Genomic DNA, 19,015 nt, shown 5'->3' on the forward strand with positions numbered 1-19,015 from the left:
AATACGTAATACACGCGTATTTATACTTGACCTTTTATTTAATTCACACCAAAATGAAACCTTTGGGTCTATAAGAAAAAAGGGACACTAGAATGGGATTTTTGAATCTAAAAAAATAAAAATAAGAAAACAATTCATAAACCATTATTTGAGATTTTTTTCACCCATATTTTTATATCATTCAACCTTTTTAAAATTGGATATTAAACCTTCGTTACGTAAGTTAAAATGAGAATTTTTGATTAAAATAATGACAAAAAGACAAAATAAGTTTTTTAATTTAATAAGACAAAATATCACATTCAATGCATAATTATTTTATTTTTTCTCTCATAAAAATTAAAAAAATTAAAAAATTTATTTCAAATAAAACTTTTTAATCCCAAACTAAAATAATTAAAAATTTAAAAACTCAAAAAAAAATCAACAAACATCCCAAACCCACCTTAAAAATATCAACAATGATTCATCCCACTAAAAATATCACCATTAATAGCACTCATGCATTAAAAAAGTAAAAAAAAAAAACACAACTCCAAGACCAAAACATCACATCATTAATGGCGAGACCCACTGCCACCTAATTAGTGGGAGGACTAATTAGTGCTCCCAAGCATTTTTCTAAAAATATTTTCATTTTTACGCCAAACCTATGTACTGAGAGTGTATCCCATGCTATGACGTACCATAAACCAAACCCAGTTACCAATCTAATCCACCACGTCAGCAAAACATTTAAAACTATATTTAGAATTGTTTGAAATGTCTTAAATAAGTGTATTTTTTATCTTTTTACGAAAATATATTCAAAAAAAATAGTAGAGATAATGTGATAAAAAAAAAATAAAAAATATATACTTATCTAAAATAGTCAAACTTAACCTTACTTTTGTGACGCGTCAAATTCCTATTAGACCTCACGTGGTCACCAAAATTCGGCACCCACTACCATTCTAGCTTCATACGTTTCTCAGTCGAAATATATTAAAAAAAAAAAAACAATAAATTATTATTTACACATGTGTACTAGATAATCAGACACTCGCATCATTACAACATCAGACAAATAATAATATTCCACGTGGATAAACAGCCATACACATAGCGAGTAGAAATATTACTGTACTCGAGAAGGTTACACATAAGATTCCTATTTCTCCCAACTCTAAACCCTTCCACGTATGCAAGTGCGGTCTCTTATTCTCACGGCGAAAAGTCTCTCTCTCTCTCTCTCTCTCATCAGAAAGGAAAAAAATCAAGCTATAAAACAAACAAAGCCCCAGGGACAGAGAGAGAGAGAGAGAGAGAGTGAGAAAAAGAAGGGGATTTTTAGAGAGGGAAAGCTTAGCAGCAATGGCATCTAGGTTATGGATATGCACGTTCGTCTTCATTCTCTCTCTCATCGCAGGGACATCTGCTTCTGAAACCGAGTACACATCTGCTTCTGAAACCGAGGACTCAGAGTCGAAAGAGTTCGTTCTGAATCTAGATCACTCCAACTTCCACGAGACTGTTGGCAAGCACGATTTCATTGTCGTCGAGTTCTACGCTCCATGGTAATTCCTTGTAATAATGCGCATGCATTTTTCACTCTGTTTTTGTTGTTACTTTAGATTAGCTTCAGAGTTACGCACTGTTTGGTTTGTTGAGTGAAGACTTGTAGATTGGAATGTGAATTTGAATTTGGGGTTGACAATTTTGGATTTTTATGTATTTTGGGGATTTGATCTACGGAGTTATAATCTAGGTAGATCTTTGAAGCACTTTTGTTGGATTTGTGGATTTGAAACGAATGGTTTTATGTGACATCACTTTTTTAGATCTAGATTTCAAGAATGGATTTTGAGTGATTTGGATTAATGAATTTGATTGTTCTTGTACATGTCTCTTAACAAGTGCTTCAAAATTATAAATCTACCTCCATTTTTGAAAGTTCAAATATTTGACCTATATTTTTTTGGCCTTCTATGGTAGTTTGAGGCCTTTTTAAATGAGAAACAGTTTTAACATTATGGCCAATTTGGCGTGGATTTTAGATTGGTGTCATTTAGTGTTGGTCATTGCTGACTGAAAAGAGATGTTATGTTCTGTTCTTGCATCATGATGTTCATGAGTTATGAGTATCGCATTGTCAGTGACTCAATACTCACGAGTTTACATTCTGTTGTTTAGAGATTATAAGTAGTGCAATCTCAATAATCATGACTGCATGAGTTTACAACACAAGTTTCCTTGCTGACCACCTATTTACAAGCTCACCGTGTTAACTCTCTCTCTCTCTCTCTCTCTCTCTCTGAGTACCCAAATGGTTTCCTTTCACTTATCGTGTGCAGTTGTTTCTTGAACTTCAAATCCAAATATAGGAATGAACATAAAATACTGGCAAGCCAGCCACATGAACTTCTCTGCTTGCTACTGAAATGTTTGTGTTTTCGTGGATGCAATTACTATGGTTACATGAATATTGTGGAAAGCGATTTCAACATGTGGACACTGTTTATCTTGTATGTGTACTTATTACTATTTGTTTTCTGTTACAGGTGTGGCCACTGCAAGAAGCTTGCTCCAGAGGTAATGATAATATCCAATTTCAGAGTTTAGATGAGATTTCATCAAGTTGGATAATATTTTTGATAGTAATATATATACTTCATTCACTGACAATGAATATGTATAATGTATATCTATATTGATTTGCAGTATGAGAAAGCTGCATCTGTACTGAGTAGTCACGATCCTCCGGTCACTCTAGCAAAAGTTGATGCCAGTGATGAAACGAACAAGGTACTTGCAGGTGAATTTGAGATTAGCGGTTTCCCCACAATTAAGATCTTGAGAAATGGAGGGAAGCATATTCAAGAATACAAAGGACCTCGGGATGCTGAAGGTATTGTTGCTTATTTAAAGAAGCAAAGTGGCCCTGCATCTGCTGAAATAAAATCCACAGAAGATGCTAACGCTCTTATTGATGGCAAAAAGATTATTATTGTAAGTGCCTTATGCTTTCTCATCTTCTATTTCCATGAATCACATCCATAATCTTTTGGAGAGTAAAGACAAATTTTGCATTCTTATAGGTTGGGGTGTTTTCAGAATTCTCTGGAGAGAAGTTTGAGAACTTCACAGCTCTTACTGAGAAATTGCGGTCTGACTATGAGTTTGGTCACACATTGGATGCAAAACTCCTGCCACATGGGGAATCATCAGTGACTGGTCCCATAGTTAGGTTGTTCAAGCCATTTGATGAGCTTGTTGTTGATTTTAAGGTATCATAAGCTAATATCGTTTTTAAAGTTCTGTATTATTGCATAATTTATGTTGGTTTCTAATATCATCTCTCTCTCTCTTTCTCTCTCAAAATAACTAGTCTTTTACATTTTACAGTAGGATATGATTTATTTTAATGTTGCAGTATGCTTGCAGGATTTTGATGTGGATGCTCTTGTGGAGTTTGTTGAAGAAGCAAGTACCCCTATTGTGACTCTCTTTAACAATGACCCTAGCAATCAGCCCTTTGTTATTAAATTCTTCAACAATCCCAATGCCAAGGTGAATAGTGGAATCATATTTTTCAGACTTTGTTTATATATTAAATTATTAATATCATCTATATGATAAGAACTTAGGAGCAATGCTCATTTCATTGGCTTCAGTGGTATAGAATGTTGTGAAACTGAATGTTATGAATTATGTCTGTTCTCTTTCGATTTTAAACATGTTGCTTCGACTTATGCTTTTCCATCTGAAAGAAACTGGAAAGTTTGGCCATTTGGGTGACGTGTTGGGATGGCAATTTTCCTTGCCTCGCCCTGCACCTTTTGAGACAGGGATGGAATGTTTTAAATCAGGGTAGAGAATCTAGGGATGGGAATGGGAATGGGAATGGGAATGGGAATGGGAATGGGGTTGGGGTTGGGGTTGGGGTTGAAGAGTCAACCTGCTTTGGGGACATAGACAGCATTTAGTTTCCCTGCCCTGAATAGGGTTCTTTTGAAAAACAAATGCTTTGTTTATTTGTGCAGTCCTCTTATACTCTGCAAAATCAATGTGGGACAATAAGAGTTTGAGAAACGTAGAGGCCTTGGTAACCCTAATGATGCAGTCTCGGTATGAACCCCAAAAATCTTCCAATCCCACATGCAGCATCCCAACTTCAATAATAGCAAGTCCCAAGCCTTCTTCCCTGAGCATTGCAAAGCTGCTGGTATTCCTTGTGTACTTTGAGGCGTAAAAGTGTGCCACATGCGCATACATATATACTAATAAAGCGGCAACAAGCACCTTTTTCGTCAAAGTTAACTTTCTCGCTTTTTTGAGTGGTGATTGGTTGTTGAAATACAAAAACGCACCCAAACAGGGCCACTGCTTTTGGCATCTTATCCAATTTCATTGCGGCATCTTGATAAGACTTCACATTGCTTAACATTAAGGGTTGCTTTTTTCTTTGACCTTTGGCCTTTTTTAAAGAAATGTATCGCTAATGTTTCAGTTTATTTTTCCTCTGAAATTTCTACGATTTTGTTATAATGAATATTTTTTTGGAATGGCTAGGCTATGTTGTTTCTGAATTTTAGCAGCGAGCTTGCTGATGTTTTTAAATCAAAATGTCATGATGTTGCTGAGCAATACAAAGGAAAGGGCTTAAGTTTTCTAATGGGTGATGCTGAGGCTAGCCAAAATGCCTTTCAGGTTTGTATGCCGACTTTATATGCACTTAATGTATCTGGCTGACATTTTGATCATAACCATTTCTTTGAATGAACAGTATTTTGGGCTCAGAGACGACCAGGTGCCTCTTATCATTATACAGACAAGTGATGGAGAGAAATATCTTAAACCGAATCTGGAGCCTGATCAAATTTCATCATGGGTGAAGGAATATAAGGTGGTGCTTGCTTCTTTGAGTAATTGATGATTTGTAATGGACAAATTGCCTATCTTGATAGCTTTCTTGTCTTGAGTAATCTATTTTCTTATTTTTTATTTTGCTTGTAAATTGTAATAAAGATCCTAACACAAACTGACAAAGATTGGTTAGTTTTAATGTGGTTTTCCTTCATGAACTAACTACAGTACATAATTTCAGGAGGGCAATGTGCTTCCATACAGAAAGTCTGAACCGATTCCTGAAGTTAACAATGAACCTGTCAAGGTAATTGTTGCTGACAGCCTTCAGGACAATGTTTTCAACTCTGGGAAAAATGGTATGTATTAACTGTAGTTTGTTCAACATTTTATTTGTTCGTATCCATATTAGTAATTTGGTCCTTATGTCAATTAGAATTCTGGATTGACCTGTTCTATGTTAAAGGTCATGCCTCTTCCCAGAAGTGCATTGTCAATCTGTCATAATATTCGGTAAATGCGAGTTTTTTTTTTTTTTTTTTTTGGGGGGGGGGGGGGTAGCCAAACTTTCTTATTCTGGGGTGCAGACAGTCTCTTCATTTTTTTTGTTTTTTTTCCCCTAACATGACAACGAGTAATGATGTCATAAGATTCAGTGTAATTTTGATGAATACACTAATCGTTTTTGTATAATTGATTTAGAGTTGAGAAACCAAGAAAATTTTATTAGACCTTAATGATTGTCATGTTATCAGTCAATTCATGCTGATGTGTGGTTATGTTTTGTTACACAGTTCTGTTGGAATTTTATGCCCCCTGGTGCGGTCACTGCAAAAACTTGGCTCCAATCTTGGAAGAAGTTGCTGTTTCATTGGAAAGTGATGCTGATGTTGTCATTGCAAAGATTGTAAGATTTATAACCCAAACTAGCTAAAGACTACTTGAAGAGATTTGTTGCTTTGTCAGTATAGATGGTTATTTTCTGCAAATATTATGCACCTGAATTATGTTTCAATATTACTCTCAAAGTACCTTTCCTTTATTGTTATCTCTGCCTTGCAAATCGAAATCGTTTTCTTCCGTCATTTCTAGGTTGCAGGTTCATGTACTGTTCATCTATGGCTTCTAAAAATGAAGAATAAAATCCTTTTCCTTCAAGCTTTTACAACAATATATAGTAAAAATTTTTTTTAATTAATCCTAGCTTGATATTTTAGCTCATCTATGTTGGTCCATTTCCCATCCATTAATCTGCATTCTGCATTCTGCTTTCTGATTGATATGATTTTCTTATTTGTATCTTCTGTTGTGATTTTTCCTGCACCCTTACCATGAGATTTCTTTACCGCATTGAAAGCATTGGTTTGATTACTAAGAAGCATGGACACGGACACGTGGCACGACACGAGTACGACACGGACAAGCTGACACGTTAATTTTCAAAAAATGTAGGACACGACACGTGAGGGACACGCATGAAATATGTAATTTTATATATTTATTATATGTTATATATATGAATATATCATTAAAAAGATAATAAAAAATACAATATGATACTAATTCCTATAAATTTATATAGTTTTTGTTTTATTATTGTATCTTAAGTTGTTTTGTTCAAACTTATAATTAATTTCACATATGTCTAATCGTTAGACACTTGTATTTAAGCGATGGACACGTATGTCCTTCAAGTGTCCAAAGAGTGTTCAAGTCTTTAAAAAAATTTAAAAAATAGGACACATTTTGAAGAGTGTCGGACACGTGTCCTGAGAGTGTCCAAAGAGTATCGGTGTCCGACACGGATACGACACGAATACGTTACCTTCTTAGAAGTGTCCGTGCTTCTTAGTTTGATTACAACTTACTGGTTTCATCTGCGTAGATGTTGATCCTTTTATTTGTTACAAAATTTATTCCTGAATTGCTCCCACCATTTTTGTACTTTGTAGGATGCCACTGCAAATGATGTACCAATTGATATTTTCGACGTGAAAGGTTATCCAACATTGTACTTCAGGTCAGCAAGTGGAAATCTGTTGCAGTACAATGGGGGACGTACCAAAGAGGATATAATTGACTTTATTCAGAAGAATCGGGATAAACCTGCCCAGCAGGAAGCTGGAAAAGATGAGCAGCAGGAACCTGGAAAAGATGAGCTGTAGTGAAGGTATTTTTGTAACTATTACAATTTTGCTTATCATTTAAGGCAGTAGAGGCAGTATTGTCGGATTGTAATCTGGTGTAATTTGAATATATTTTTATTTGTTCATTTTTTTTGGCAATAATTTTTGCCAGCCTAGTTAAATAACTACACACCCACCCAAATTGCTAGTAGTGCAAAAGATACATTCTGACATTAGAGTGAAGATTGATTCTTCAAGAATAATAGTCTCTGTACCATCAATGTTATATCTTGCGAACACTACTGAGGCAACTATTATTATTATTATTATTATTATTTTGTGTCCAATCTTCGGTGGGTAGAGAGCGTTGGATTCCTGTGTGTGGTCTGAGATTGTGGATTACTTGATCTTACAAAGTATCTAGGAGAGCTATTTGGCTTACAAAAGTATCTAGGAGAGCTATTTGGTCCAAGTTAGCACTTGGTAGATGGGATTTCTAGTTTGTCTTTAGTACTTCTGATATACGTGTGGTTTCAATTAGATTCAGGGGAAAGTAGGGTAAATAGTAAATTGGACAATAGTTGTTAACATTGACAGATTTCTTGTGAAGAAAATGTTTGTATACAAATCTATTCGGAAAGTAGTTATTGAAACGTTTTTAATAAGAGAATATATATCTATGTACATATATTTTTTTTTTTGTTATTTGTTACTTGTTGTGGTGGTGGTGGGAGGAGGGGTTGTTTCAACTTTAAGGTATAGATTGATTATTATTGACATGTATATCAACTGTAAAAAGTCAAGCATACACATATTACTTTATATTTTTAGTATTTGAAACCATTGGTGCATTATCATTCTTTATAAGCAAAATGATTTCTTGGACCGGTTCAGATCTTCTTGCTGATAGATATTGACGTCAACCAACTTTGAGATTTATCAGTTTGTTCTCATTTTGCAGGAATAGCTTTCCTATCTGTATTAGATCATGCAGACATGAACACAGCTGGATACATATTTGGCGGCGATTGTACTTAAAAACTGTACTAGCGAGGAAGCAATGGATCATATCTCTTCATACTGCCCTCATACTCTCTCTTATCCTCTTTCAGTCTGAAAATCCTAACCTGAATAAAATGGGAGTTCTTGTTTCAGTTCTAGGGCTAGCTTAGCTCACAATGTAACAATTTTGTGGCTATAGAACTCTTGCTACTTAAAAGTTAGAGAAACATGTTTTGAGGTAATATATTTTAAGTGTCTTTTAGTTAAATTTCATCTTATGAGATTATATTGCTTTTATAAATAGCTGCTTTCTTGCAAATGGTTATTTTCATTATTAGGAAGCGCTATTTCCACTCACTTGATTTTGGTTTAAACCATTCGGTGATTTTTCTTATGAATTTATTCATTTTTATGACCATTGAAGTCTTTCCAATTCACAACACAAAAGATTGCATCCAAAAAATTGCACTAGAATATCTTTCGGACAAATCATTTCAATCTGTTTCCACAGTTTCATTTAATCCATGGATTCATGAATTGCTGACTCTGTTCTGTTAAAAGAGCTTCATATTTTGATACTATGGTGTGCTATTTCCCAATAGTATTGTAAGTCAGTTTATGTAACCATTATAGTGTTTGGCTATGTGCTAAGGTAGTGTCGATTATGATTTATTGTCGGTGGTATTACATGCATTGATTAGTGTATTAATTAATAAATCAATACTAGTTATGATATTATTATTGATTCCATTCATTATATAAATTACAAATATCAAAAAAAAATTTAAATTACGTCACATCATCAATTAGTACATAAGTTAGTATACTAATTGGTATATATAATATTATTCATTCATGTCTCGTTTGGCAAGTTAACATTTTAACTAAAAAATCAAGAAGTTATTAAAAAAGTCAAAAAATTTATAATCTATACTAAAAAGTCAAAGATTTTATTTTTTTTATATTTTTTGCATATCTTTTTGTAAAAAGTTAAAAAGTCATTCCAAACATATTATATTTTTTTATTTCATATTTTAGTCAAAAAAAAAATTAAAAAATTATTAAAATAATCTGTTCCCAAAAGAGTTAAATTCATTTTTTAAGCCGGCTTAACTCTTAACCCATCAAAACCAATGCTTTAGGTCACAAATATTATTAAGGTTCCAAATTTTTGAAAATTATGATTATATAATTTTATGATAAAAAAGCTCCACTCATTAAGAAATGATGTCTAAAATTGTTATTTAAGGAGTAATATTATAAAAATAAATAGTTTTTAGTAATTTCTTTTACTAATTGAAATAAATCTATAATATGAGCGATGATATATAAATTAACAATTTTTACAAATATTTATTTCTTACTCTTTGACGTGATATTTTTCTTACAAACTGTATAATATTTTCTTAATAATATTATTGGAGGAGATCTCGTTTCAAGTTTTTTCTCAATGATCAATCATTAAAAAAAATACTAATAAAAATTATTAGTTTATATAGCATTTTTTTCCCAAATACGTTGTGTGTAACAATAAAAAAATAATACATTTTCATCTTCCTCAATGTTTTGGGATTGGTGAGAAAGTTGGTAATGAGACAGTTCTGAAGAATTTTTAAAATTAATTGAAGTATTTTTAAAATTAATTGAAGTATTAGACTATGTATAATTTTTTTTTTTTGGGGTCATTTTCAAATGCTTGTATTATTAACAAGTTGACATAAAAGAGATTAAGTCGATTAATTATATTACTAATTCAAAAAAATATATTAACGAAATTTGATATGAAAATTTAATTGGAAATTTCATATATCAAAATTTTAGAAAAATAACTTTTAAATGATAATTTTACATAAAATTAAAAATTTGTAAAATATTTCATTATAACTTATTGCTTTAGGTCTCAACTTGTCTTGAGGCGGCCTATTTATTTCTTGATTCTATTGCATGATTACCAATCTACACTACTACTATGATGCGACTTTGTATGACACATGTTCTTTGTTTATCACATGCCATTCATTTTTCAAGTGTAAAGAGATTTTCTATTTCTTTTTCTTAACTAAAGAGAATTTAATAGACTGAGATATGGGGAAAAAAAGATTTCACTGCAGTCTCCGTTTGAAAAGTAGGTTAGTTTTTTAAATTTTTGATTTTTTAAACTATTTTAACTTAGGGTTAAAAGGTCTAATTTGGAAAGAATTTTTTAATTTTTTAACTTTTTACTGAGATGTCTTCATATTAAATGGCCAAACTGCCCCTCAAGTGCTTTTTACATGTCAACAAACTTCCTTACATCCTCCACGTGAGCGTCAATGGACCGGAAAATTATATATATAGTTTTTTTTTTTTTTTTTTGTGAGTTGGGATTTGGCGCATTTTTATGATTTTTTTTTTAATTTATGTTTTTGTTATTTTTCTTTGTGTACACATTAATTTGTTCTTTTTCTGTAATTAATGTTTTTGTCTTATTTATTTTTATTGGTATACAATCCATTTTTTTTTAAATTTTTGAAAAATGGATTTTCATATGTTTTATTTATTTGTAAATAACGTGGCAAATGCTAATTTATATTTTTATGTTTTTATTTTTATTTTTTTTGAAGGAGGAGTATTTTTGTCGTTCTTTTTTTTTTAATTTACGTTTTTGTCTTTTTTTTTTGTACACATTAATTTGTTTTTATATTTCAAAAATGGGTTTTCATGTGTTATATTTATTTGTAATTTACGTGACAAATGCTAATTTTTGTTTTTATGTTTTTATTTTTTTGGATGAGCCGTAAACTTTTGTCGTTCTTTTTTAAAATTTACGTTTTTGTCAATTTTTTTATTTTTTTGGATGCATTAATTTGTTTTTGTTTTTGAATAATGGGTTTTCATTTGTTTTATTTTTTTTCAAATTACGTGGCAAATGCTAATTTCTGTTTGCAAATTTTTTGTTTGTTTGTTTGTTTGATGAGACTTATTTTTGTGGTTCTTTTTTTTTTTCATTTACGCTTTTGTCAATTTTTTAAATTCGTATACATTAATTTGTTTTTTGTTATCACAAATGGTTTTTCATGTGTTTTCCTTATTTTTAAATTATGTGGCAATTGGTAATTTATGATTTTTTTTTATTTTTAATTTTTTACTTTGTTTTTAATTTGTTTGGTTTTTTTGGAAAAACGTTTTTTCATGTCATTTATTTAAAATGATCTGAAAAATCATATATTGCCGTGGCACATGACAAGAAATGATGCCTGTTTTGGTTTTTTCTTAGTCTACCTAAACTGTTGTTTTTATGTTTTTAATTGACGTCGCACATGATAATTTATGTATTAGTTTTTTTTTTCTTGTTTGTTTCACTTTGTTTTCTTTTTCGAAAATGTTTTTTTCTGTGGTTTTTGTTTTTTCAAAATTAGGCAAGTCACGAACTGAAAGGGATTATATTCCCATGTAAACACATACATATTGTACATCATAATAAACATGAATACAGTCTACTCCACGCGTGTTACCAATGTTACAACCTTACGAATATTAGGTGAACTATTATATATTTCCTAACGTTCCGTTATTACGCAAGTACACTAACTTGTCATGTATACGAAGTCGCACCAATGCCATATGCGGGTCCTCATCCCAACCATTAAACCATCCTCCTCATGTTCAACTTCTGGTATGGCATTTACTATTGTCATAGCCTCTTCCTCGTCGTAGATTGGGTGAACAGTTGTTGGATTACTTGTATTTCGCCGTATATAATTATGTAATGCTATTGACACACCCACTAACTGAACTTGCACATTGCAAAGTCATACCGAGGCATGTCCCGAATAAAACCCCATCGATTTTTCTAGGCACCGAAAGTTCGTTCCACCACACTTTGTAACGACGAGTGAACTTTGTTAAATAATTCCCTTGGCGTATTTGCCGTCCTATTCCGTTGACTACTTCAGAATTGTTGTTGGTGGTAAAGGCTGCCTTTGAAAGGTGCTAGGTAACCTACCCGATTTGGATAGCCAGAATCGACAAGATAATATTTGCCTGCAGACAGTACAAGGATTAATGACACAACAATCTACATTGTGCTTCATTTTCAAGTAACGCTGTGTCACAAAAAATTATAGCCCCATCAATTTTGTTCATTGCAATGTGTTACCTTCTTCCGGATGTGGAAATGGGACATTGTCGTTTGTTAGTATCCCGTTGAAGATGCGACTATCATGCATACTTCCTTTTCATCCGCACGAAATGAAGATGAAACACATGTCAAAATCGCACGCGCCCATGATATTTTGCGTGTGACAGTATTTCCTACCAAAATATGTTGCCGTATCTGGCCCCGTAACCCATGCACTTACATGTGTTCCGTCTATTGCTCCAATACAGTCCTTCCAACAACCCAATTGTATTGTTACTCTTACAGGTACATGTAATGGTTATTTTCATACTTCACGTCTACTTAATAATAAACACAAAATAACCGGGCTTCGCACAAATAATTGGGTAATGTTTTTCAGTAGTACCTTGAACGGTAGGTATTTTCGTTTAGACCGCACGTATGGATGTATACGATACTGACTATATGTGGGCCGGCAATGAACAACAATGAACTCTTTCATAGAAGCTAATACGTTATGCACGTGCCGAGACACAGTCTCCCTCGAATGTTGGAACCGTTCTTGGATTTCCCGATTTTGCTTCCCTTTCAACACGTGGATAAACATTGCAACGCTTTCTTCAATAGCTAAGCCATGTGAACGTTGCGATACTTGTAACCCAAAATCATTTACTAATGTCTCACATAAAGGCGCAAAAACTTCCTTCGGCATGCAAACATTTTCCTCAAATCGACCTATATGGCCCGCATATAGTTTGGATATCCATGCATGCCCGGTCAGTATAGAAGTGCAACATGGCGTTTTAGCCATGTGTTTTTCGTACCACTCTGTGACATACTGGCATGCTTGTAGAAATGTCCAGTTGTGTTCTTGTTGCAGCTGTACGACCATTCCATTAAGCATTTTCCTTAAATCGTCATTGTTGCTTCCATCCCAGAGATTCATCACGTCTTTGTTGTTGCGAAACCTACAAGAGTGGCATTGTTTCAATCAGTTTGTGTGTGATGCATGGACTCAAATGTAATAACAGTTTCCAATTACAGAATGCCGACATCATTTTTAATGTTAAAAAATGCCGTCACCAATGTCATGACTACCATGTAATGAAATGAAGTAAACAAATAGTGAACCTGGTCGTTATCTTGAGCATGGGGACTATTAACACAACATAAGCCATTGCTAACACAACCACAAAAGATGACGTCAAACTAACGTAACAGTTTCCCAAACACAACATTTAATTCAAACACAACCATCATATTCCATTCCAAAAAAACATACAACCATTCTTCTATTCCGTCTACGACAAACATGCAAACCATTACTAAACCATAGCTAGCAAGAAAAAAAAAAAAAAACATCGTACAAGTTTCAAACATGCAGACACAACCATCCTGTTTTAGTACAGTTCCAACAATAACATAAGTAAAAGTTTTCCAAAGCAAGAGAATTGGCAGGCATCTTCATCATTAATAACACCACTATATCACATTCGGCGAGCCCAAAAAGGTTTGCAAACGGCGCCGACGTAGTACACTGGAGCTGCTTCTGTGTAAGCCACCCTATAATGTGGTCGTCATCAGGCTGGCACATCATCACCTCCTGGTAATCTGCGCTATCCATAAGTGTCGAGGCGAAATGAAATAGCGGCGTACCAATAACGGATTGAATAGTCGTCAGGCGATGCATGCACTCCGAAATAGTGTACAACCATTCGTTACCTGTGAGGTGCCTCACCATAACCTCCTGATTCTTGGTACGCACCACATCTGTTAGATTGTTCATGCTTTCCGCAATAACTGACGCTCCACTTGTTGCCTTCTTCGACTTTGAAACACTTGTTGATGGCGTCTTTCTCCTTTTTCCATTTTCAATCGAAACAGGTTCCAGTGAAGAATCTGAATCCACGTCCTGTACTCCTGCGGGTATCGGATCAGCAAATGGCTGTGATCCCATACTGCGCACAGAATCAGATGAGTCATCAGCATCTTTAACAAGTTTCTCTCTCGGGGTACAATGGTGCTTACCAGTAGCTGATGCCCCGATGAAGACAGTCTTCATCAAGTCACGATGTTCCAAAGTTTTTTTTCCTGAACTTGGCACACACCTTGTTTATCTGCACAGTTTGAGATTTATGAAAGAGGAAGACGTTACATTTCATATAACAAGTAATGCAGTTAACTTGAAAAGTTTAAATGTACTGGTAACAGACAAATATGAAACGCAAGAAATGTGTATTTACCGATTCCATCTTGTCCCACCACTCCCCAGGTGCCTAAAACATACCGGTGTCACTTCAAACCCTATCCCTGACACTCCTTTGCTTGAATCCATCAACTTTGTCCACGCTTGCCACTCTTTTTTCAAACTCATGTATTTATTCTTTAACTATTTGAGGCCATGTTTTCTTCTTATTTTTTTCTCAAATCTCCTTGCCAAGGACTTGTACCCTACTTGGCTGAGGACTAGGAATGGTTGATTTCCTTTTGTAATCTCATTTGCAATCAACTGCAGGAAAACTCGGATTGAGTCACTGTCACATGAGGCCTTGTGGCTGAACTGATTATGTGTCTCTTCAAGACTGCTTGACTTCTCTGTGACAATGCCTTTGCTTTTGGATTGGGTACGCGGAGAAGTACGTATGGAAGCCATTACTAATGTACGGTTACAAAAGATTACCATCACAAATTCGGTTGTTATATACAAACGCATAAGCCATTTCACATTAATAACAACAAACAGAGAGATAGGATGCTAAGTTAGACAGCATATAACCATTGCACATTAATAACCTACATACACAGGTTCCATGGAACTCAGTAATGGACATAGTTATGATAGTCATTAATACGTCTACTGTTTCATAGTGGAGGAAAGCAAAGGCAGCTTATAGTCATACTAAAACATACTACCAACATACTAACAACCTCGTAACGTGTTTGTACATACTGACAACATCCTAATGTTGCTTACATACGCAACAACAAAATGACAACGACAATGCATAGCACATACACAATGGTCTTAAGGACACGCAAGGAGTGTTGAATGTGTATGACATCAGCCTACAATTGCATGACAATTTCGTCTCTAGGTGACGCATAGTCTTGGTTCTCTCGCCTTGGTTCTTCGCACCAACCAATCCAACTGACATAGGGCTGGTGAGTGCAAATGATGGAACTATTAGTCAATGGGTTGTTAATGTTCACGCAGTTATGATCGGTAAAGAATGGGTCACTCACCATAGGGCAGGGACATGCAAAGTAGGGGTGCCCTGGATTTTTGGTAGAACTGGAAATCTTAACAATATAGGGGCCATGTCCACAAGCACACATTCGTCGTGGCCATGTACTGGAAGTTGCAGTAGAGGTAAACGAAGCCATGCTATTCTTGACAAACATTCGGAAGTGACAATGAATCATATAAGTAATTAGTTTATGTTATCCATTTATCAAGTTAAACATGAACTGAATACACTGATGCACAAGTTTCATAGGATAGGTATACAAACTCCATATTTTGTTCAGCTTATTTTAAAGAAAAGCAGCCTACATTATCATGGTTTCACTGTTAAAGTGTTAATAAAAAGGTAAATATCTAATTTTCTTTTCAAACCTAACAGATAAAAAAGGGCATGAACACCGTGTGTTTACATGACTCAAATGAAGAATTCATGATCAAATTAAGTCAAAACAGAAATTTGTAGCAGAATCAGATGTGATTCACAGATTTCATTCACAGAACCCATTCAGGGGTTGTTTGGGGTGTCCTAAATAAGTGTACTTTTTGTCTTTTTGGACTAAAAAGTTGAGGGAAAAAATATGAATGTTTGGGTTAACTTTTTGACTTTTTATGGGAAAATGTGTAATAAAAAATTGTAAAAATTAGTTTGTAGAGGAAAATTAAGATTGGGAGTTGTGCAGCCGTAATTGTTGACTTTTGGTGAATAGTGTTAACTTTTTAACTTTTTGAATAACTTTTTGACTTTTTAACTTTTTTTAAGTATCCCAAACTTGACCTCAGATTTCAGGTTTCAAATTTCATTCACAGACTCAGATTTCATTTAGCATTGACAAATCAATAGGTATTTCACAGATAATATTCAGCATTGTCATTTTTTTTTTTTAATGACAATGATAAGAAATCAACTTACCAATGTTACTAAAATCAATTTTGTAACAGAATCAGATATTCATTCACAGATTTAAGTCTGGTTTCAGATTTCAGATTTCATTCACAGAATCAAATTTCATTCAGCATTGATAAATCAATTTGAACTTGTGATCTGAAATTTTTCATTTTTAATGAGAATTATAAGAAATCAAGTTACCAGTGTTTAAGAGAATGAGAATTATAAGAGATCAAATTGAACTTCTGATATGAAATTGTTCACAGAATCAGATTTCATTCACAGATTTACACAACTTTCCATTTGTTTAACAGACATGATGGAGACATTACAATGTGTTATGAACAGAACACCGGTTCCGTTGTTTATAGAAATACATGGAGACATTTGTTTCTAAATTCAGAATGTTTCACATGGAGCCATTGGCAGAGTTATGAACACAAAAAGTTAGTTTTCAGAGTTAAGCAAAAAAATTGGTATACAAATTCCAGAAATGAGGGAGGAAAAATGAGAAAACATATGAAATGCATGTTTTATATTTGAGAAAAATATAATTTCAGCATTCAGATTTTAGGTGAGGCACAACAGTGAGATTTATGAAGAAAATAATTTTGATTTCAGATTGGGTGACAAATCAGGATATAGAAATTCCATATTTCACAAAAAATTGGCAGAAAAAAAACAAAAAATTGGTTTTGCAGAGAAATCATAGGGTGGTAGATTCAGACATCGTAATGTCAAGAACACCTCAAATAATCATTAAGAAAAATGTGTTTTCAACCACTAATCGGCCGTGACGTCCAGTTTCCATCACAAATTCAAAATCGGAGTGAGGTTTTGTAGTGAGTGCCACAGATATAACGGTGGCTTTCCCATTGTGCAAACCGAAATGAAAAAAATGTAACCCAAGTAAGTGGAGGAAAATTTTTTAAGCAGCAACAACAATGGGTTGCAAAGATCAACCGAGTAGATCGGGTTGAAGGATAGGGTATTACACAAACACACCCCTCCTCAAAAAAAAAAAAAAAAAGGAAAGCAACCATTACCTTCAAATTCCAGATCTTTGAGAACCTGAGTTGCAGGGTCGCCGCCGATATGAACTCCGGTGGCGCACCAATGTCAGAAGTATCGTTGTTCTTTTTCCCCTCAAGTGCCGTTTGGATCGCCTCGTTTGCTTTAGCTCTAAAGTGGATGACCTAACTGGTGCGAATGTATGGGTTCAAGGGTGTGATCGTGTGAACACCGACCTAGGGGTAATTTGATACTTTCACCCCTCCTTGTATGTAAGTTACGCCCTTGAATGTGTTTTTGTCGGTTTGTGGCTAGTTTAGCCAATTTTGGACTGTAGTAGCTAAATTAGCCCAGAACTCTCTTGCCAAACGAAACTTAAAAATATGAAAATTTTTAATTTCAAAATATGTGAAACTTCAGTGTTTCAAAATGAGAAAGTTGCGAAAAAAGTGTTTCAAAAAAGTAAAACTATGAAATCTCATACTTTTGAAATTGCTACAGTCATAGTATGTGTTTGGTTTGTGTTTGTAGAGTAGTTTTTGAGATAAAATGTACGAAAACCTGTTTGGTTTGTCTTTTTTCAGAAATGATTTTGGAAAATTATTTTGGAGAGAGAGTTTTAAAAAAAGTGATTGATTTGATGTGTATGAACGAGAGAGTGATTTTGGAAAGTAGGTAACCAAACAAAATTTTGAGATTTTTTTTGAAAAAATTTGTTTGGTTTGATTACTCTTGAAAATTTGTTTGTAGAAAATTTTTCCCAAAAATTTTTCTGAAAAACAAACCAAACAAGCTCATAATTTTTTATACATTTCAAGAAATTCTAAAAACACTTTTAAAAATAGGAGAAATAATATCAAATTAGTGTAATTTTATAAAAATAATTACAAATCAATGAAATTTTTTTATAAATATTAATAATTATAATTATAATTTTTTTTATGAGTATGTAATTTTTTTTTTCAAAATTTCAGTAGGGTGCAATAGTGAGAATGCAAAGTATCTGACATTGGTTCACTTCAAAATCGGTTTGATAAGTGCAACTTCAGTTTTGTTCGACCTAGTGAGAATGCAGTGGTGTGTTGTCTTGCGCATTGCACAGTGGGTGGTAAGGGCATCTCAACTTGGGAATTTGATCTCCCCCCATGGTTGTCATCTATTTTGTTTAAGGATGATAGTCTTTTTTGATTGTTTTATGGCTTTCTTTGTCTATTAATAAAATCTGTTATCAATAAAATCTTTTATGATAGTGTTGGCTACATATTTTGTATAGACCAATCACAGTTCAACACGTGGCAGGATGAAGGAAATACGGGAAGACAATTCAAATCTTCAATCGTAATCACACACGTGGCAGTTAGTATTGGTTATTGTGGATCTACATAGCACTGGATTAGCAAAGAGATGTAAGATGACGTGGCTTTAACAATTACTCGTATACTTAAATTCAAAATCAGGAGGGAAGCCTAACTGCAGACATGGCGTAGTGGAGCTAACTGTGAGAAAACATGATCAGCGATCATGAAGGGATGATTCGACGGTTAGAAACTCATTTCGATAGTTATCATTGAGAAGTAAAAATAGCAAAGAAGGCCCCAAAAAGAAGTCCCAGACTCAGATCCAAAGAACCAGTTTTTATCTACTTTATTTCCCTTCCAGTTTTTACATTTCTTGTTCTTTACATTTTCTGTACTTCAAATTCCTACACTGCACTTCGTTCATAGGAGTAGTTTCAAGTAGTTTGTTGCTGTAAACCTCTACGATGCTGTAATTTGTTGCTGCAAACCTCTACGAGGCTGAAT

The 19,015-nt window shown here is 33.8% G+C and overlaps 1 protein-coding gene across 1 annotated transcript; it reads left to right on the forward strand.

The window, feature by feature from the left end:
* The first annotated feature begins 1,176 nt into the window (after positions 1–1,176).
* LOC114315294 (protein disulfide-isomerase) lies at positions 1,177–8,241 on the forward strand. The gene is made up of 11 exons (XM_028261912.2): positions 1,177–1,556; positions 2,541–2,571; positions 2,701–2,988; positions 3,078–3,266; positions 3,424–3,549; positions 4,552–4,689; positions 4,766–4,885; positions 5,087–5,204; positions 5,640–5,752; positions 6,798–7,015; positions 7,933–8,241. The coding sequence occupies exons 1-10, from the start codon at positions 1,354–1,356 to the stop codon at positions 7,008–7,010; spliced, it is 1,539 nt and encodes a 512-aa protein (XP_028117713.2). The 5' UTR covers positions 1,177–1,353; the 3' UTR covers positions 7,011–7,015; positions 7,933–8,241.
* Positions 8,242–19,015: the final 10,774 nt, after the last annotated feature.

This window comes from Camellia sinensis, chromosome 6 (assembly GCF_055761805.1).
Source record: "Camellia sinensis isolate YWXY chromosome 6, ASM5576180v1, whole genome shotgun sequence".
Taxonomy (NCBI): Eukaryota; Viridiplantae; Streptophyta; class Magnoliopsida; order Ericales; family Theaceae; genus Camellia; species Camellia sinensis.